The sequence below is a fragment of the Lynx canadensis genome, chromosome B3, assembly GCF_007474595.2.
Source record: "Lynx canadensis isolate LIC74 chromosome B3, mLynCan4.pri.v2, whole genome shotgun sequence".
Taxonomy (NCBI): domain Eukaryota; kingdom Metazoa; phylum Chordata; class Mammalia; order Carnivora; family Felidae; genus Lynx; species Lynx canadensis.
The window spans coordinates 18,454,884-18,477,603 of NC_044308.2; the positions used below are offsets into that span (position 1 = coordinate 18,454,884).

The following is a 22,720-nucleotide window of genomic DNA, read 5'->3' on the forward strand; positions in this document are numbered from 1 at the left end:
TACAGAGATAGTCACTGAGATTTTAAGTTATGTATCATATTACATGTAAATACCTCAGAGGGAAATAACAAATAACACTGGATTAAATAGTGTCATTTCCAGAACTCACATCTACCCAGAACCTGTGACTGTGACCTTATCTGGAAATAGGGTCTTTGCTGATGTAGTAAGATGAGCCCATACTACACAACAGCAGACCCTAATCCAATGATTGGTGTCCTTGTAAGAGGGAAACTGGATAGACACATACAGGGAAAACCTCATGTGACAACAGAGGAAGAGACTGGAGGGACACAGCTCCAGGCTGAAGAATACCATGGAGTGCCAGCAATCGCCATAAGATAGGAAGGGGCGGGGAACGTTCTTCCCTAGAGCCTTGAGAGAAAGCATGGCCCTGTTGACTCCTTGATTATGGACTTCTAGTCTCCAGAACTATGAGAGAATAGATTTCTGTTGTTTGGACCACCAAGTTTTGTGGTAATTTGTTACAGCAGCCCTAGCAACCTAACAAAATGACCAACCCAAATTTGAACCCTGTAAATTTCAAGTGATTTATCAGGTGACTTGGCATTTGATGTATATTTGTCAGTCACTAGGTTACTTCGAAAGGACAAAAAGATAGACTTGATTTAGAGAATGCTTGTGAGGGTGTTTTGGTTTTTTGTTTGTTGTTTTTTTACTATTATCTCATTAAGGCACAATTTACATTAGGGAAAAACAGCTCCTGGAAATAAAGTGCTACCGTTTTACAAGGCATTCATACTCTCATTATATATTGCCCCGATACATTTTAACAACTTTAAAAGTGCTGTGGGATTATACGGGAAAAGATTTTTCTTCTGCAAGCGGTAAACAGCACTTTGTAGCTCCTCAAAGCACTTCAGTGTTTTGGAAGACAGTCCCACTTCAGAGACGTTATTCGGGACTGTATCCCAATCAACGGAGAAGAGAATATTAGATTGTTTGGGAACCAGAGGCCTTGACTGAGGCTCGAGGCTCACTTCTTTTTCATCCCCACTTGTTCCAACTGTGTCCTGAAATTTCTTCACTGCTTCTTGGTGTAAAGATACTTGTTTACTGTTTGCTGAACGCTGGTCTGTGCCTTCTACCTCAGAATCATCAGAGCTGTCATAATCTACCAGACTTTGAGAAGCTCGTGGGGGAGACGGGCTATCAGCCAGGAGCGTGGCGGGGGTCTCCTTGGGCATCACAAGCTGGTTCAGAGGTTTGGAAGAGGCATCAGAAACCCAGGAGCCGGAAGCACGGGCATTTCTGTGATTACCAAGAGCAGCCGAAGGTCTCAGTTCTGTTTGGTTGCTGCTCGTGTCTTGGACAAGTGAGGGGCTACAAGCACAGATATTTATGTTGTCTTTCGATTTGGTTACATCAAAATACTTGCAGATCGTGAAAAAGTCAGTCCAGTCTTTTTGTAGTAACTTTAAATATTTAACAAAATATTCAAGGAAACAGGTTTCCGATGAAATCAAAAAGTCAAGAAGAACTGAAGCATCAAATCCTATATTTTTTAGTAAGAATAAGAAGACGCAGTGTGGATTATAGCCATATTCATGTGTGTGATGGTTGCACATTTCTTTTTCTTGGGTCAACCTTTCAGCAGCTTTACATTCTCTGAAAATAAAGGCAACAGAGACCTCAGATTAATGACTTTTTACAAAAATAACAGTTTTAACAGATATAATTCACATACCACAAATTCACCTATCAGATTATCTTCTAATCTATGCATTATCTTCAAAGAAAAAAACATCAAAACAATCTCTTCCTCTACAAACTCTATATAATAACCCAAGTCAATAAAATAAGTAAAATTCAGGGACCTTGGCAGTACTAGTTATTGTCTGCCAAAAAAAGTCCTCTGTCTTCCTGTCCTGACATCAGAGTTCCTCACGCCTACAGGTAACTAATTGCATGGAGTAAGGTGGGGGCTGGAGACTGACCTCCTTCCTTTCCTTCCAGGGTCTCCTCAATAAGGATGGGTACGTGACCCAGACCGCCAGTCAGAGTGCCTCACGCTCCTGGCTACAATGACTGCTTCCTTAGATGAATCTGTGACCCAAGCAGGCTAATCAGATCCTCCCGCTGGGACTTTTGCTAGAGCTATTAAAGATTGGAACTGTAAGGCTGGTGTCAGCTGGGCACTGCCAGCAGCCCTGCCTGAGAATGAGTGCAGAGAAGAAGAGTGATGATCAATGATGTGACTGTATCCCTGTGTATACGGTGACGTCTGATGCCAACATGACCCCCTGGAATTTCTAATTTTGAGCTAATAAATTCCTTTTTTTTTTTTTTTTTTTTTTCTTAGACCAGTTTGTGTTGGTCCTTTTACAACCAAACAATCTTAACAGATACAACTACATTAGGAAAAATACGTAGGGCATGATGAGCACATGCCTCTCTGGACATAGTGAAATTAAGAAAGTTAGAAATTTAATTCAGAGGTTTCCTCCTTCCTGAGGAGTAAGAAGTCAGCTTTGAGCACAACTAAGATCTATTTTAATAGGCATGTGTATTTTCAGATTGAATTTGTGTCTCACCGTTTTGGAGCCTAACTCAAATCACATGCAGGAATTTTGTGTTCTTGATTAGAACCTTTTGAAAATTGGCCCCAAACACTTACAGTCTGAAGGCAGCCACTGCCAGCAGGGCCATAATACAAGTCAGAAACTGGCAGCGTGACACTGTGCCGTTGGTCATTAGTAAGAAATCCCTTTCTCTGAAGCCAAGAAAGAAATGGAAATAAGGCAAATACTTTAGGACTTTAATAAAGCAGAGCAGAAATAGTGTAAAAGGTCATCAGTTATTAACTCCGTAGCTGATTACAGCTATTTGCCACGGGATGATATGACCCCATGTGCAGCTGCTTTACTAAAGCAGAAACAGGATCAGCGGAAACCATGTCATCACTAACAAAACTTCATGACCAATTTCACATATTTGCATCAGGTTGGTATCAGCCTCAGTGCAACTGTATACTAAAATGAAAATTTCGAGCTGCTGCTTTGGTTATTTACACGTTTGTACTCACCTTTAAAAAGGTGAAAGTCCTAGAAGTTCATTATGGGAAAGTTAGTCTTGGGGGTGAAAAGCATTTTTGAACATCGATTAAATTAAGGTTCGGACAATGGTACTAACGTACTCCTGATCGCACAGGTGAAACTGATGAAGCGTAACCAGAACCCGAGTTTTCCAGCCCCCTGGTCTGGTTCTACTGCCTTAGATCTGCCTACCCAGCCAAGTTTTCATAACGAGAACTCAAATGTAATCTCATTTTCATGTAGGGCAGGGTTAGAGAAAGGAATTGGAACTTATAAGGAAACCACAAGATTGTTACGGATTTTTTTTCCCCCCTTAATGATGGAAAGTAAACAGTATGTCCAGCACATTATTAAAAATGTTTTCTGCTTTCCTGGCATGTCGTTACTACAATTACTTTAAAATCTACTGGCCTGATCAACGTTAGGTAGATGCCCAATGATGCTCTGGCAGCTTCCACCATGTCATCGTCTTGTTCTATGAAGACCCTGGAGATCCACTCACATGCATTGTGTGGCTGAAGGGAGGGCTGAAGGTGAGGCTTTAAGAAGGTCAGTAACTCAGCCATGAAATTCTGTAAACCAACTTCAAAAAATGCAAATTTCAAAGAGCAGGCAACAGCTCAGGAATGCATTTATATCTTGCTACATAGAAAACTATAGCATTTCAAGTATTCCAACATGCATTATCATCATAATTCACATTTTTCAAAAATCCTGTGAGGGATGAGCTCTCTTTTGCAAATTAGGAAACTGAACATCAGAGAAAAAGAAGTGACTCATTCAAGAAGATACAATTAAAATGTACAACCAGATCATCTACTTGCCACAAGTGCCAAATAATGGATGCTCTCTGAGAAGCAAGAGTTACATGAATTCTTGCTAGAAACATACAAATGAAGGAGTAGCAGACAAAAGAAATCACTTCGCTGGAAGCTGCAGCTGTCTGTTACTAGAAGCGACAATGCAACCAAGAAAAAATCATTTTGCCTTCAAAATAACAGGAAAAAATTTTGTTTAAATATTTAAAGTATTAAAAGAAAGACTACTATCAAGCACAAAAACCAAAAAAGTTTTGGGGAGTTGTAACCGCAATTTAAAACTCTGACTTGTAGAACATATGCCACCTAGTGTTGTAAATTATAACTGCACAGGGTGAGGATGTATCTAGGATACGGTAAATGGTATCCATTCAAAGCAACGCAGGGAAGTCACGGCTTACAATTCAAACCTTTCAGTGAAACTATATGTTGCTTGTTTAGAGACATCTACTATTCCTTTTTATCACATGAAATGGAGGACATGTCTTCCCCAACACCTAAATTAAATATTCTACTTTAAACAGAAGTCTTTGGAGTTAAGATCCTGAATATTATATGTAACAATTTCTTTTTATTTTTTTTAAGTTTATTTATGAGAGAGAGCGCGCGCGCATGAGTGGGGGAGGGGCAAAGAGAGAGGGAGACACACAATCCGAAGCAGGCTCCAGGCTCTGAGCTGTCAGCACAGAGCCTGACATGGGGCTCGAACTCACAAACCATGAGATCATGACCTGAGCCGAAGTCAGACGCTTAACCGAGTGAGTCACCCAGGTGCCCCTATATGCAACAATTTCTTAATCAGTGTAACTTCTCACATGTTAGTTTCAATTCATTTCCTAGTTATCCATTATCTACATTAGTAGTTACCCCAATTTTATGAAGCAGAATATGAATGAAATAGTACAAATATCTTAACTGAACAGACTTATATCACCTGCCTTGAGGCGACTCAATAACACCTTTTTAACTTTTGTCATTAATTATACTATATGAATTCAGTTTAGCCCACAAAAAGTTGACTTGTTTCTTCTTTTTTTTAAAGCTTATTTAAAAGAGAGAGAGAGAGGCAGAGAGACACAATCCCAAACAGGCTCTGCACTATCAATGGGGGGCTCGAACTCATGAATTGTGAGATCATGACCTGAGTGGAGATTAGATGCTTAACTGACTGAGCCACTCAGGTGCCCCAAAGTTGACATGTTTCTTAAGGGAATTCTAATTCTTTTTTTAAAAGAAAACTTAATAAATTATAACTATGATAACATGTAGATTAGTGAAGTTATAGTCCTAAGATTTGATAATTATGAATTATTTTATATCACTAAACAATTACTCGTCACTTTGCACACAAAAGGAATTCAGAGAATTACCTTTCATTTCATTTGCTGAAGCACAGTTTTGAAACTTGATTTCTAAGGATTTAATGATAAGTAGGCTTGCTGCTCTGAGGATTACATGATCTGGACCAGGGACACGCTCATGTGCAGGTTGAACTTCATCTCCACCGAAGAAGGGAGGTTTTCCGTGGACAGACAATGTCCGCAATAAGCCCAAATCCACAGCTTGCAAAACAGCATCAGCTAAAGCCAACATGTCTACACCTAAATGCTGATCTGGTGGCATCAGGGCAGGGCCAGATCCCCGACACAGATCTTCACCCACTTTCCAGAGAAGGCACTTTTTGATGAATACGATGAACCTCCTTTTGACAAAAGCCTGAACGGGCCAGGTAATAACACCTAGCACACAAGAGGGTTTCAAAAACAGAATCCTCTGGCAAGTGAAATGTAGCTTCAGATGGACTCTGGAAGCTATAAGAAGTTCAAGCAATTCCAGGGAACATATCAAGCTGCTTATTATTTTAGAGGTGTCTTGGCAGCTTTCAAAATGCTGAGAAAATAAGGAATTGTAAAAAACTTCAAAAGCAGTGTCAAAAAGGGTCAGGAACTGCTTTAAAATTTCTGCAATGATAAAAACAGTAATATCAACAACAAGAAAAACAAAGGCTTCTTAAAACACAATTTACAATTCAATTTTTATAAATACTATCACTTTACACGATGAAAAATGGATTTGGATTATTTCACTCATGTGAACAAGTGAAGATACATAGGATAACGGCTAATAAGAGGAGGTTTTTATACACAATGGAATACTACCCAGCCATCAAAAAGAAATCTTGCCATTTGCAATGACGTGGATGGAGCTAGAGTGAATTATGCTAAGCGAAATAAGTCGGTTAGAGAAAGACAAATACACAGGATTGTACTTGTATGTGGAATTTAAGAAGCAGAACAGATGAACCCAGGGGAAAAAAGAAAAGAAAAGGCAAACCAAAAAACAGACTCTTAACTACAGAGAACAAACTGAGGGTTACTGGGAGAGAGGTGGCCAGGGGGATGGGCTAAATGGGTACTGGGGATTCAGCTGGGCACTTGCTGGGATGAGCACTGGGTGTTGTATGTAAGTGATGAATCCTGAATTCTACTCCTGAAGCCAATATTACACTATGTCTTAATTAACTAGGATTTAAATAAAAACTTGAAACAAATGAACAAACAAAAGAATAAAAGCTAATAATCATGGTTAATTATCCTTTTTACAAATATCAATGGCATCAGACTATGAAAGGGATATATAATAATAAAGAGGTTTAATTTTTGTCTTATGTTTTATTTTAAAAAGGTATCTTCAGTCAAAAAATTTGGAGGGAAAGTCTTTAGTTTTTCATACATGAGGACAGATCAGATGCTGTAAAATAAATTTTAATCTTCATTATAAACATCACGCCCCTTGGGAGCAAAAGAATGGCATTTATGGGGGACCATAATTTGTACCTGTTTTTTGTGAACATGTGTCTTTAAAGATTTCCTTTATTATAAAAGTAAGGGTCCAGAGGCAGTACACTGCTTTCTCATTTTCAGGGTATTCAGAAAGATTTGTCTGGCAAAAAGCAATCCAGGAATTACTTAATGCTATCTACGACAAAAAACAAAAAGTGAAGTTATAACATAAAATTTTCTTTATAATTACAAATTACCTATTATATACAACTCCATATAACATTTCTTATTCCCTTGGGGGGAAAAAAAGCAGAGTATTTGGAAAACAAGGACACAAATATCCTAATATTCTTTAGCTAAAAAATTCAATATGCCATAGAAATAAACTCTCAACAGTGAACATGAAAACATTAGCAGTGATTACTTCTAGGTGGTAGGATAATGTGTGGTTAACGTGTGGTTTTTATTTTGTTCTTTACACTTTCTCCCATTTTCCAGATTTTCTACTACAAATACCACCTTTTTGTATTTAGGACAAAAATGTTGAGAAAACAACAAGGAATTATAGCTAAAATAAATCAGTAGGTGCTTACATTTATTAACGAATTCTGAGATAAGAGAAAAATCTGATGCTGTTTGTTTGTATTTTTTTTTTTTTTTAATATTATGCTGAGGACCATTCTTAGAATTTATTTATGTTAAACCTGTAAAAATGGTCTTGGTCTTCAGCAGGGGTTCCTAAATCTTTCTTTGGAGACAAGGAAGCAGGCCTACCTGCTCCTCTGAGAAGCTGAAGAAAGTTATGGACTGACTTGAAACCCATCCTTGAGGTGAAGAATCTGATTTATAATGATTTACAACATACTTAAGACTCTAATCTTTGATACAAGTCACTATTATATTACTCCATTCTTACACTTTTGTGGATTTATGTGTTCTTAGGTGAGCAAACATTTTATTGGTACAAACATCTGAAGGGGAAAATCGAGGGCCAAAGAACAATTTTAAAGAAACTATAAAAGAAGTAACATAATTTGATTACTTATCTTACCTCTTCTCTCATTTGGAAATACAGAAGTAGTGCAAGGCACTTGGCAGCCATGTGACATAACAATTTATCCGAGTTTTGGAACATACAGGTCTACGGGAAAACAAATAAGTTTATCCACTATTGCCAAATGTTGTCAAAACTTTTGTCCTAAAAATCTGCGTCTAAAGAAAAAAAAAATCCACAAAAAACAAATGGCTTACTAAGGTTGAATCGATGTCAGAGGATTTTAAAAGAATTGTAATTATATCTCTGTATTTTTCCTTTGCGTGGAAGTCAGTTTCAACAGACAATATTCTGGTTATCATCACTTTGATTACTGTTAACTGAAGGAGCATGATTTCTCGGGCGCTGCACGTCGGAGAGTGTCTCTTCAAACATACAGACACTACGGAAATGGTACCCAACGTGGTGCTGGGTGGCTGGTGCCTGCCTTGGACACCACGGCGGTTCGAGCATTCTGGAGAAGCGGCTGTAGAGCAATCCTGAGCTAAAACTGCTGGGTTGAGATAAAAGATGTATTCCTGGCTCTCATTTTCAAGTGTGGCTCCCAGAAGTACCTTCTTGTAGAATTGTTCTAACACTTCAAAAAAAGCTTTCATTTTGGCTGCCAAAATACATCTCATGAGAAAGCTGACGACTCCAAACTGTAAATATTAATCTTAGAAATGCGATGAATCTCTAAGAGGGTTCTTCAGTGAAACCTAAAATAGGAAAAATAATTTTTAAATTACAAGTGTTATATACATCGTAGTACAAGGGAAAGGCATCTGTTTCCACTTAATCATTAGTCTCTCAAGTTAAAGGTAAGGACGACTGCTTAATTTCTAAAATGGAAAACTGGTAATAAGAACATTATTTTAAGACCATAAAAACGAAATGCATGCTTTCTGTAAGATTTAAGGCCATAAAATTATTTTTAATTTTATCGGAGCAGAAATTTCACCTTCCCTCTAACATTTTTCAGTGGGCCACAAGGGCTTCTCAGCCTTGGCACTGACACTCAGGACTGGATAATTTTGTTATGGGGAAGCTGGCCTGTGCCTTGTAGGCGGCATGGCAACATTCTTGGCCTCTACCCACTAGATGCCTATAGCACCTCCCTTGGGGGCAAACCCACTCAGGCTGAGACCCATGGGGCTCAATTCCAATTCATTAACCTTCATCTCAGGGGCGCCTGGGTGGCTCAGTTGGTTATGTGTCCAACTCTTGATCTTGGCTCACTCAGATCATGATCCCATGTTTCGTGGGATTGGGCCCCATATCGGGCTCTGTGCTGACAGTGTGGAGCCTGCTTGGGATTCTTTCTCTCTCTCTCTCTCTCTCTCTCTCTCCCTCTCTCAAAAATAAATAAATAAACTAAGAAAAAAACACTTTACCTTCAATGTACAGATGAAAACCTAGTTAGATAATTATGTGGTCAAACTATTGTGGTTATGATGATTAATTCCCAACTTCAATTTAGTGATAATATAAAGATCCTTAGTCACCGCTTTCAACATTTAATAAAAAATTTAAAAATGCCATCCCAAGGGAAAAAACAAGATGTTAATAAGCAAAAGTAATCCAAACGGGAGCACACTGTACTTGTAGCTGGATACAACTTTAGACATTCGGGTGTCCCTGACTCTGACACAATGGAGACCAGCAAGAGTGGGGAGAAGGGGTCAGGCATGGCTTATAAAGCAGGGAATAAGGACAATCACTGATAGATGAATAGAACAGAAAATATTACGAGTAATAGGAGTATTAATGTAGTTACTAAAGAGCAAGATGATGAGGAAAAATTTAGGATCTTGGCAGAAACTAGAGATTACTGAAAATCCAATGGAATGCTGAGCCTCAGGAAATTATCTGATCCTCTGGGACTCAGTCCTTTCATAGCCTTTGAGCTATTTCACACCTTTGTAAATTGTAGATTACTGATAGCAATGCAAATAATTGTTGTCTTACAACATGCAAACACAAGACTACACCGTATTTAACTAACTTGAGAATAACGGGGGGGGGGGGGGGGGGGGGGAAGAATGTAAAAAAAAAAAACCCCACTAAAACGGGGGGGGGGGAAGGGGGAACCCCCAAATCATGTAAATAATTGTCTGCGGAGGGGCAACCCTCCCGTCGGTGGGAAAAGCCAATTATGTTTTCTATTTGTAAATTTATTTCCACATTTCTTACTCCATATAAACTCATGTGGCTCTTTAACTTTTCCTCTTTAGGCCATTTGTGACATTTGCCTAGTTCTTTCATTAGTTAATGAGTTAAATACAATTGCCGATAAAGTTCATTGTGTACTGGTGATGATTTTGTTGTCTGACAATCTACCCTTTAATAAACTCCACGGCCTTGCCTCATCTACTCTGGCCCATTTATAAATGCCCTGCCCATCTTTAACCTCAGTCATCCCTGGAGGAAACCTACTAGGAGTCCTGTCACTTACTTTGGGTTGGTCTCACTTCTACAGTATGGCCCACTGACTTGCCCCTGCCTGGTCTTTAAACCTCCCTCACTACAGGTTTCTTTCCCTGGCTTAGCTTCTAGGGCATTTCAACTCCTGATTCCTACTCTCTCCTCCGCCAAGAAGAACTGCCTTGTTTTTGCCCTGTAAGTATTAAGAAACCTGTAAATTTTAATGTAAAGTTATGAGTGAAACTTTGGTTAAGTTTCTCTGAATCCTCTTTTCAAACTGTGGCATACATCCCACATCATTTGGAAATGTAAGTAATTATCGGTAACTTTGTTCTATCTGACAAAGTTCAGTGTTATCTGTTACCCTGAACACTGTGCTCCCAGAAAGCAAAAATGGTTAATGTTATAAGAAAGTGCTCACCACATTCCCAGATAGGACTCCCCTCCATGCTTCCTCACTGACTCCCTTGTTTCATAAAAACTCACATTCTCTCCTTCTTCTTTGAGAGGTATTCTATTAATGAACATTCTCCCTTTTGCAATAGCCTGAATAAACTTATCTTCTTAATTGTCTGGTGAGTTCCGTCTGCCACAAATCAGAAACTAGTTTTCATATTCTACTTCAAAGTCCATTTCCATTATACTTTACTTTATATTTTAGTTATGATAGTAACATTTCTTCCCAATAAAACCAATAACATCTTTTACTTAAGTTGACATAAACTACTGACACTTTTGTATGTCAAATATCCTATGACAATAGACTATTTTAGGTTTTAACTAATAGCACATGTGTGAGTGTATTATAATTTTTAGCCACAAAAGAAATTATTTTTATTTCAATGCTACAACAGTAAAAACACTTCCAATAATATTTCTATATATCTTATAAGTTCTTGAATTTTTACCATGAATGAGAATAAGATTGCTGCTAATCAACCATTTTTGACCTAGGAAAAGGGCCATTTCAGCACTCAAAACTGAAGTGGATACCAGTAAATGAATAAATAAACAAACAAATGAGAAAGTGAGCATTTCAGGGGGGATATGGGCTATTTTCTGTCATAGTGGGACCCAGGTTCTCTGGTAAGCGTGGTCGCGAGAAATCAGATCTAAAAGTTATAAACTTTCAATCAAGGAGAGACATTTTCAAAATGACTCTTTATAGACAGAGGAAAAAAAACAAAAGCATCAACGGGGGCCCACACATGCCAGGCAGGTGTAGCAGGTCCAAGGACAGGCTGCCCCGAAAGGTGCCACTTTGGCACATTGATTATTTCAAATAAAAGTTACTTAAGAGATGGCCTGTCAAGAACGCTCAGACCCTCCCCCGCTGTCCCTGCCAAAGCAGGAAATAAATCTCCCATGAGAGGTGTCCTCCCTGTATCAGGAGGTAGAGATGCCCTTACCTCTAGAGATAGGGAATTTAGAGCCAAGAAGGCTGTATAACAACCCTTGTGACTTTTTACTAATTTATTCCCCCAGCCCAAATTCTCTTTACAATTCCTTACTAATAAAAGCTCCCGAAGTTAAGTTTTCTCTGTCCTGTTAATTCCTCACAGATTTATTGTCTCTTTGTCTAAAAACTATAAAAACCGCTTATCTTGGTCATTTCTTTAGGCGTCCCGGTCATTATTGGGCCTCTGTGCACACATCATAAAACTTTTTTTCTGTTAATCCATCTCATGTAAATTTAATTCTCAGTCCTGCTGGAAGGTCTTGAAGCTTGAAGGATGGAGGAAGGATTTTTCCTTCCCTTCACACGCACCAAATGAATGAAGAGGACAGATGCTAGGCTGGTTCTTCTGTGACTAAGCATCAATCTTTCCTCATGACAATGTCTTTTCAAGTACTGATGCTGGCCAAAGAAACCTGCACTGAAACAAACGTCTGTGAGCAGCCTATGGAGAATGATAGCTTTTTTTGTGAAAGGAATTATAGTATTACATGAAAGGACAAATCCTGCAAAAACGAACTAGGGGGTTTGACCAACCACACTTTTTCCCCCTGAAGTGTCATTCCAAGGTTGGTACATCTCAAGCTCATTACCAGCCTGGGATGGAGGAAGGTGTACCCCTCAGACAAGCTTTTGAGCAAGCCATGCTAGATATACGTGAGAAATATGTCTAGCTTGAGAAGGAAACAAATATTAGGAAAGGTCTGTTTGGGACAGTAAATGGGTAGTGTCTTTCAAAGAGTTTTTTTCAGAAAAGGCCTCTTGGCAGAGGAGAATGAACTCCACCACCAGACTGCCTGAGGGAATACCTAGTATAAGCATAAAATTTGCCTCCAGTCTCTCTTTTACTGTTGAAGTGCTATAAATGATTTGAATTGCATATTCTATTTCTAATAAACTGTGTTTGTCTTAATATAAAAACAATATATTCCCACTCATCTTCACATAAAGTCGATGCTTTGGGAATAATAATTGTTAAAGTTTACTGAGTGCCTACTATGTACCAGACACTGATCCAAGTGAGTGATAGTTTCACAACAGATTTATGAGGTGGATAATTATCATACCCATTTTACAAATAAATAAATTAAGGCAAGGAGAGATAAAGTTAAAGAGTTAAGTGGCAGAGTCAGGATTTGAACTGACAAAGTCTGATTTGAAAGCCTGGGGTCCTCCTCAAGTTTTGTCTGATGCTCCAAGCCTCAGGACAATGGATGAACAGAGGAGCTCTAATAAGCTTCCAAATCGAAAACTTTGTGAGTGAAAATTCACACAGACTAATCTTCAACACTTTCTAGATTTTCTCCCGTAATACTGTAAAGCAGAATACCTAGTCTGAGAATGATTTTCACATGCTGCACAAAATCTAAACTCAAGGTCAATTACCAAATAACTTCCCAACGCAAACCAAGATTACTTTTTTCAAAAGACACTCAGCAACCAAAGGTTAAAACACTAATCAGGACATCCATTTGATTGAATTTTTATATTAAATTACTTTCAGAAGATACATCAAACCCAAGATGAAAAGCCAAAGTATCCACACATCATACATCAACATCAGCCCATCAACAGTTAAAGGCGGTATAAATATGAGTGATTAAGACCTTGATTTTACTTCACTTAAAATAGTTTCAACTCTTCACAAAAACTAACTCAAAATGGATCATGGGCTTTAGACTTAAAATAAGACTTTAGGAAAAAAGAAAAAAAAACAGGAGAAAAATATTTGGGATTCAAGGTTAGGCATAAAGTTCTTAAACTTGGCTCCAAAAGTACAGTCTATAAAAACAAAAATTGATAAACCAGACCTCAACAAAATTAAAAACTTTTGCCCTGTGAAAGACCCTATTAACAGTATGAAAAGACAAGCTATTGATGGAGAGAAAATATTGGCTACTCACATATCCAACATGGCGCTAGTATCTAAAAATCTATAAAGAATTGTCAAAACTCAGTATTTTAAAAGATAATAATAATTAGAAAATGGGCAAGAGACATGAACAAACCTTTCCCTGAAGAGGATATACAGATGGCAAATAAGTGCTTAAAAAGATGTTCAACCACATCAGCCACTGGGGAAATATAAATTAAAATCACATTAAATACCAGTATCATTATAACTGAAATAAAAATTAGTGACACCAAATTCTGGAGAGGATATGGAGAACCAGACCACTCTTATGGTGCTGGTGAGATTATGAAATGGTACAGTCACTCTGGAAAACAGTCTAGTAGAGTCTCTTTAAAAAGCTAACATACTCTTAACCATATGTTCCACCAGTTGTGCTCCTTGGTATTTACTTGAAGGAGCTGAAAACTTATGTCAACACAAACACCTGCACACAAGTGTCCACAGCAGCTTTGTTCAAAATTTCCAAAACTTGGAAGCAATTAAGATATCCTTCAGTGGGTGAATGAATAAAGAAACTGCGGTACATTCAGACAATGGAATCTTATTCAGTCCTAAAAAGGAAGAGCTATTGAGCCATGAAAAGATACAAAGGAACTTTCAATGCATAGTATTAAGTAAAAAAAATCAATGTGAAAGGCTATATATTGTATGATTCCAACTATAAGACATTCTGGAAAAAGTAAAGCTATGGAGACAGTAAAAAAATCAGTGGTTGCCAGGGGTTGGGGTGGAGGGAAGGGATGAATAGGGGAGCATCCCTATTAGGGCAGTGAAAATACTCTGTATGATCCTATCATGGTAGATATGTATCATTATATCTTTGCCCAAACACAGAGGATGTACGCTACCAAGAGTGAACCCTAGTGTGAACTATGGACTTGGGAAGTAGGTTCATCAATTGTAACAAATGTACCACTCTGATGGGGGGCTGTTGATAATGCAGGGAAGGGCTATGCATGTGTGAAGGGCAGGAGGTATGTATACAGGAAATCTCTGTACTTTCTGATCAGTTTTGCTGTGAACCTAAACCTGCTCTAAAATAAAAGATCTTTAAAACAAAATAAAAAACTAAACATGCAACTACTATATGACCTAATAATTACACACCTGGTCATTTATTCCAACAAAATGAAGACTTACATTCACACAAAAACCTGTACATGAAAGTTCACAGCAGGTTCATTTATAATAGCCAAAAACTGGAGATAACCCAGATGTTCTTCAATAGATGAATGGTTGTCCTGTGGTACATCCATACCATACTGGAACGCTACACAGCAATAAGGAAAGAACTATTGATAAATACAATAATTTGGATAGCTCTTACGTAATTAAGCCAAGAGAAAAAAAGCCAATCTCAGAAGGTTGCATATTGTACGGCTCTACTCTTGAAATGACAAAATTAGAGAGATGGAGAAGAGATTAGTGGTTGCCAGTGGTTAGGGAGGGCCCCTCCCGCTTAGCAGTAGGATTATACAGGCCAACACAAGGGATCCTTGTGACCATGGAACTGGTGAGAGCAACACTAACCTGCTGTATGTGATAAAATTGCATAGGACTAAATATACATACAGATAAATGAACACAGGTAAAACAGGAAATCTGAACAAGATCAGTGATTGTACTAATGTCAATATCTAGCTTCTGATACTGTACGATAGTTGTGAAAGATGCTACCATTGGAAAACTAGGCAAAGGGTACACAGTCTCTCTCTGTATTATTTCTTACACTTGCATGTGAATCTACAATTTCTCAAAATTAACAATTCAATTAAAAATATCATAATTTCAGGGGCACCTAGGTGGCTCAGTCAGTTAAGCATCCAACTCTTGATCTAAGCTCAGGTCTTGATCTCAGGGTCATGAGTTCAAGCCCCATGTTGTGCTCCAAGCTGAGCATGAAGCCTACCTAAAAAAAAAAAAAAAAAAAAAAAAAAAAAGAAGAAGAAGAAGAAGAAGAAGAAAACATAATGATTTCAGCTACAGACATCAGCCTTCTGATCCCAAGCATTAATATGCATAGAATTACATTAATATCAACTTTATCTAAATGTAAAGATATTAGAACTTTGATTCTGAAAATTCCTAGAGTGAAAACTAAGCAGAATGGCATTTTAAAATGCTAAAAAGTATTTAAAAAAATTTTTTTTTGTTTATTATTTGTTATTGGGAGAGAGACAGAGTGCAAGCAGGGGAGGGTTAGAGAGAAAGGGAGACACAGAATCTGAAGCAGACCCCAGGTTCTGAGGTTTCAGCATAGAGCCTGATGTGGGGCTCGAACTCAGGAACTGTGAGATCATGACCTGAGCAGAAGTCGGATGCCTAGCTGACTGAGCCACCCAGGCGCCCCTAAAAAGTATTTTCTTAAAAAATATTCCTAAGTAAGGGGTGCCTGGGTGGCTCAGTCGGTCAAGCATCTGACTTCAGCTCAAGTCATGATCTCGCCATTCGTGGGATTGAGCCCCATGTTGTTGGGCTATGCTGACAGCTCAGAGCCTGGAGCCTGCTATGGATTCTGTGTCTCCTTCTCTCTCTGCCTGTCCCCTGCTCATACTCTGTCTCTCTCACTCTCTCTCTCCCAAAAATAAACATTAAAAAAACTTTAATATTCCTAAGTAAAAAATAGGTAGAAATTTTAAGTGCACAGTCTATTCATTAGAAAACATTCTCACGGGGCGCCTGGGTGGCGCAGTCGGTTAAGCGTCCGACTTCAGCCAGGTCACGATCTCGCGGTCCGTGAGTTCGAGCCCCCCGTCAGGCTCTGGGCTGATGGCTCAGAGCCTGGAGCCTGTTTCCGATTCTGTGTCTCCCTCTCTCTCTGCCCCTCCCCCGTTCATGCTCTCTCTCTGTCCCAAAAATAAATAAACGTTGAAAAAAAAAAAAAAAAAAAAAAAGAAAACATTCTGCCATCACCCAATTTCAAAATTATCAAAAAACAAGCTGCTAGTAATTTAACCTTTTTTGTATGCAGAAAATAAAAACAACAACAAAAAAGGTGCCACTATCTCTTTAGGAGATTTTCTTTAGATAACCTATATATTTAAATTCAGAATACAGAAAAATAATTACTTTCATGGTCATTGTTATAATGAAAAAATGCTTTTCTTTATATGAAAAGCTACTATAGTTTGTCAATTGACTGAAAAACTCAAAACTGGGCTTTGGCCAAATGCAACAGTAAGTTCAAATCTGATCACAGCTCCACAGGTCACTGAATCTACATTGCTCCATTAATGAAGATGCTGTGATTCTAAAGGCAGAAGTTGAGACTTCTAAACAAAGGCTATCCTTCCATGATTCCGGTTTCTGTCCCAACTAAGACAGCAATCATTATGTCTAAACAAACAAATGAATGAACAAACAAATAAAATGAGTCTAGTTAGAGTCTACAGAAAGTTCAAGGATTATGCCAAAGTCAGGGGAGGCCAAGGCTAAGGCACTGACAAGGCCTGGAAGACAAAAGGAACATAGCTGGTGAACTGTGATTTCAAGAGGACCTCCCTCCCCTATAAAAGATGGACGCAGAAGGGATATCTTCCAACAGCATGTCGCGTGCTTTGCCCTCCTAGTTCTACTCTTCATCTTTCTCCATGCCCCAGTATTCTCCAATATTGGAAGTCCTAGGTATAGCAATCAGGCAAGAAAATTAAATTAAAGTATCAGAATTAGAAAGGAAGAAGTAAAACTATCTCTATTTGCAGATGACATGACTTGACATAAAGGAAATCCTAAAGACTCAACCAAAAAAATGTTGGATCTAATCAAAGAATTCAGTGAAGCTGCAAGATACAAAATTAAATATGAGAATGAGTAGCATTTTGTTACAGTAACAAGTTTTCTGAAAAAGAAATAAAGAAACTGATCCCACATGTAATAGCACCAAAAATAAATAACAAACAAAAACATTTAGGAATGAATGTAACTAAGGAGGTGAAAGATCTCTGAAAACCACAATGCACTGATAAAAGAATTCAGAGACAAAATACATGGAAAAGTATCTCATGTTCACGTATTAGAAGAATTAATATTGTCAAAATGTCAATACTACCAAAAGTCATCTATAGATTCAATGCCACCCCTATTAAGATTCCAATGGTATTTTTTTATAGAAGTAGAAAAAACACTCCTAAAATTTACACAGAACTACTAAAGACCCCCAAAAGCCAGAAAAAATCCTAAGAAAGAACAAAGCAAGAGACATTACAGTTCCTGATTTCAAGCTACGCCATAAAGCTATAGCCATCAAAACTGGCATGAAAACAATCAGACCAATGAAACAGAATTGAGAGCCCTGAAATAAATCCCCACATATACAGCCAACTAATATCTAACCATGGATTCAAGAATATTCAATGGACAAGACAGTCTTTTCAATAAATAGTGCTGAGATAATTGGATATTCACATGTAAAAGAATCAAATTGGGTCCATATCTTACACTCACAAAAATTAACTCAAAATGAATTAAAGACTTAGATATAAGAAGCATGAAACTCCTATAAGAAAACACAGGAATAAAGCTCCTTGACATGGGTGTTGGTAATTTTTTGGATGACTGCTAAAGCACAAGCAACAAAATAAACAAGTGGAACTATGTCCAACTAACAAGCTTCTGCACAGCTGAATAAATCATCAGTAAAGTGAAAAGAAAACCTACAGGATGGAAAAAAAATATTTGCAAACCGTACATCTGATGTCCAAAATACACAACAAACTCGTACAACTCAACCAAAAAACCACAAATAATCCAATTTAAAAATGGGCAAAGGAAACAAAACAAAAGCAAAAATGAACTATTGGGACTTCATCAAGATAAAAACCTTCTGCACAACAAAGGAAACAATCAGCAAAACTAAAAGGCAACCAATAGAATGGGAGAAGACATTTACAAATGACATATCAGATAAAGGGTTAGTATCCAAAATCTACAAAGAACTTCTCAAACCCAAAAAACAAATAATCCAATGAAGAAATGGGCAAAAGACATGAGAATAGACACTTTTCAAGAGAAGACACCCAGATGGTTAACAGACACATGAAAAAATGCTCAACATCACTCAACATCAGGGAAATACAAATCAAAACCACAATGAGATACCATCTCACACCAGTCAGAATGGCTAAAATTAACAACTCAGGCAACAACAGATGTTGGCAAGGATGCGGAGAAAGAGGAACACTTTTGCGCTGCTGGTGGGAATGCAAACTGGTGTAGCCACTTTGGAAAACAGTACGGAGGTTCCTCAAAAAATTAAAAATAGAACTACCCTACGACCCAGAAATTGCACTACTAGGTATTTATCCAAGGGATATAGGTGTGCTGTTTCGAAGAGACACATGCACCCCAATGTTTATAGCAGCACTATCGACAATAGCCAAAGTATGGAAGGAGTCCAAATGCCCACCAACAGATGAATGGATAAAGAAGACATGGTGTATATACACAATGGAGTATTATTTGACAATCAAAAAGAATGAAATCTTGCCATTTGCGGCAATGTGGATGGAACTAGAGGGTATTATGCTAAGCAAAGTTAGTCAGAGAAAGACAAATATCATTATGACTACACTCATATGTGGAATTTAAGATACAAAACAGATGAACATAGGGGAAGGGAAGCAAAAAGAATATAAAAACAGGGAGGGGGACAAAACATAAGAGACTCTTAAATATAGAGAAAAGAGGGTTGCTGGAGGGGTTGTGGGTGGGGGGATGGCTAAATGGGCAAGGGGCATTAAGGAAGACACTTGTTGGGATGAGCACTGGGTGTTATGTGTAGGGGATGAATCACTGGATTCTCCTCCTGAAATCATTATTGCACTATATTTTAACTAACTTGGATGTAAATTAAAAAATAAAAAATAATAAAAATAAATAATTAAAAAAATAAAAATGGGCAAAAGAGCTAAATAGGCATTTTTCCAAGGAAAATATACAAAAGGCCAACAGGTACATGAAAAGATGCTCAACCTCACCACTCAGGGAAATGCAAATTAAAACTACAATAATGAGATATTACTTCACACCTGTTAAGAATTGCCATCATGAAAAAGAGTTAACAAATGCTGGCAAGAGGTGGATAAAAGAGAATCTTTGTGCACCATTGGTGGGAATGTAAATTGGTGCAACCACTCTGGAATCTGGAAAGCAGTATGGAGGATCCTTAAAAAATTAATAACAGAACTACCATATGATGCAAAAATTCCACTTCTGGGAATATATCCAAAAGCATTAAAAAAAAAACCAACCTGAAAACATATCTGCACCCTCATGTTCCTAACAACATTATTTAAATAGCTAAGACATGGACGTGATGTAAGTGTCCATTAATGGATGAAAAAGTTGTGTAATATACATACAATGGCAAATTATTCTGCCATAAACAATGAGGAAATCCATTTGCAACAACACGCATGGACCTTGGAGGCATTATGCTAAGAAAAATACTGTATAATCTCACTTATATGTGGAATCGAAACAAAAGACCACTCCAAACTCATAGAAAAAGAGATAAGACTTGTGGTTACAAAGGCAGACAATGCAGCGGAGAGGAATTCAAGGAAGGTGGCCAAAAGATACAAACTTCCAATTATAAGTTCAATAAATACTAGGGATGTAAGGTACACCATGACGACTATTGCTAACACTGCTGTACGACATACAGGAAAGTTGCTAAGAGAGTAAGTCCTCAGAGTTTTCATCACGAGAAAAACATTTTTTTCCCTTTTTTTATTTCATTTCTTTTTATTGTGTCTATATGAGAAGATGGGTGTTAGCTGCACCTTCTGTGGCAACCGTTTCACAATTTATAAAAATCACACCATCATGCCATATGCCTTAAACAGACACAATCGTGTATGCCAATTATTTCTCAATAAAATAGAAAAACAGTTGGCATCTTTAAGTGTTCAGTTCTCTACAGTCTCTCTCTTAGAGCAATTTCATGGATTCTCAATGTCTTCAATTATTATCTCTATGCTAACAACTCCAGAATCCAGTTAGGGTCTAACTGTCTTCTGGGTGCTATACCCAAGTATGCCCAGAGAGTTTTGGGCTCCAGACTCAAAACGCTATCAGAGAGTTGCACTTGGAGGTCCCACAGGCACCTTTAGCATAAATTCAGCTCAACTTCTAAGGTCCCTCAAACTTGTTTTCTCTTACATCTCACTTTAGGTGTATCTCCGAGTCAACCAAGCTAGAAACTCAGACATCTTCCTGGAACCCTTCCTCACCCCAATTCTCTCCATTTTCACAGCCACTACTGCAGTACAACACTTCTGCCCCCGACAAACCAACAGATTTTTTGCTACGTGGTTGTTTCTTAGCCCACATCACACCCACTTTCCTCTGAAAAACCCCTCCACCTTCCTTAGGAAAAAGTCCAAACCCCTGGACAGGGCTTAGAGGTCCTTCAAGATCTGCCTCTTGGAATCCCTTCAACTTTCTGCCCCACAAACTAAGCTACAGGATTTCTCTAAGGTCCTCAAAAACCATGCACTTTAAGGGTTCCCAAGCTTTGCCTGGCACCTTCTGACTAAATCACATTCAACTTTCTCCCTCCCACGTTCAACCTTTAATGTGGAAACCTGCGGTCCAGGGGAAGGCTTTCACATATCCAACTCAGGATTAGGGGGCCGTGCCAAGTGCTCCCTCAGACTATTTATCTCACTGCATGGTCTATAAATATTTTCTAGTTTGGTTTACCCACACTTTGACTATGGGCTTCCCTGGGCAGGACTGAGGTGTTTGCTTACATAAGCCAGTATGTAGCTCATGAGGAAAGCACCAAAACATGTACTCCAGAATGAAGAATAGTGTAGAAGACAACGTGGGGGGGGGGGGGGGGGGGCGTGCAAATTCAAAGTGTTTGCAGCGACCCCCACCGGCCACACATCTTAATTTGTCTTATTACTTAAAAGTAATTGGCATATTAAATTACTTCCTTTATATAATCAGATAGGCCTTTCTATGTAGACATTGGTGGTAGCCAAATGTTTGGTATATCAGATGGCTCAGTTTAAAATAATGTCAATGCTTGTTTAGATTACTCTAATAGCCTTCCAGATTTGCAGTAACCCCGCTCTCAGCTACAGTCTTTCCCCCTGAGCAGTCAGGGATTTTTTCAAAAACTAAATAAGATATTGTGATTTCCCTACATGGCTTACAATGTCCTGCAAAGATCCGCAGTTTTTCCCACACCCCCAACCTTACTACCAATCATTCTCCCTCTTACTCACTCTGCTCAAGTACGGGGGTCTTCTTTCTTGCGGTTGCTGTTAAACAGCAAAGATTATTCCAGCATCAGAGCCTTTGTACTGTTGATTCCACCTGCCTTCAAAATTATCCCCACCCCATCGCCCCAGATCTTGGCACGGTTGGCCCCTCCTCATTCAGATCTCAGCTCAAATATCACTTCCTCAGAGACCTTTCCTGACTACTTATCTCAGATAGTCATCACATCCTAGTCAAACTCGATCCCATTATTTGCTTCACTTTCTTTATATAACCTATCCCTTTGTGATAATTTTGTGTTTATCTGTCTCCTATTTTAAAGCGAAAGCTCCACGAGGACAGGTGATCGCACCTCTCTTGTTCACTGTTGTCTCCCTACCGGCTAGAACCGTGTCCAGCCAGTTAACACTTTCTAAATGAATACACGCACTCAATAAACCCGTCCATCTCGCATTATTTTCCATTCTCCTTTCCCCTCCATTGTCAGAAATCCGTGCGGGTCGCTATCCTCGCAGGAAAGCTCTTGCAGCGTTACCACCGTTCCAAAGAGAGTCCTCTTCTCCTCTCCGGGAGAGGCAAGCCCAGCCTGGTCGGTAAAGGGGCCTCGGGAACCGAAAGACGAGCCACAGACCCGGCACCCGCCTCTGAAAAGCGCTGAGGAGGGGCGGCGACACAGGGTGCCCCTCTCTTTGCTTCCTGCGGACTGCGGCCACCCCAACCTTAGACCCTCTGATCTGCCTTTCAGTCGGCGGCACACATTCCTCCCCCGCCGCCGAGCTCCGCGGCCGCTCCCAGTTACCTGCCAGGGATCTGGCTTGGGAGACTCAGCCTGGCCACCACGATCCTAACCCACAAAAGCGCCCTCCGGGCCACCGTACTTTGCGGAAAGTATAAGCTAGTTTCTCCTTCCGCATGCGCAGAGGTCCCGTTCGGCGTACAGTGTCTCTTAGCAACGGCTTCGAGTCCCTCCGCCAGGGGCGGAGCATCGGAAGCCACAGTGGGG

At 39.0% G+C, this 22,720-nt stretch overlaps 1 protein-coding gene across 5 annotated transcripts; it reads right to left on the reverse strand.

Moving 5' to 3' along the window:
* On the reverse strand, positions 1-22,655 carry LINS1 (lines homolog 1). 5 transcript variants are annotated; one of them, XM_032593576.1, is made up of 9 exons: positions 21,723-22,586; positions 11,883-11,991; positions 10,536-10,700; positions 7,909-8,409; positions 7,709-7,798; positions 6,712-6,853; positions 5,245-5,835; positions 3,468-3,639; positions 1-1,629 (listed from the first exon to the last, which is right to left on the reverse strand). In XM_032593576.1, exons 4-9 carry the CDS (start codon positions 8,329-8,331, stop codon positions 747-749), a joined length of 2,301 nt encoding a protein of 766 aa, XP_032449467.1. In that variant the 5' UTR covers positions 8,332-8,409; positions 10,536-10,700; positions 11,883-11,991; positions 21,723-22,586; the 3' UTR covers positions 1-746. The 5 variants fall into 5 exon arrangements, with proteins under 5 accessions (XP_032449467.1, XP_032449466.1, XP_032449470.1 ...); XM_032593575.1 differs by having other exon boundaries at positions 10,536-11,986; XM_032593579.1 differs by having other exon boundaries at positions 6,712-6,817; positions 10,536-11,991.
* Positions 22,656-22,720: the final 65 nt, after the last annotated feature.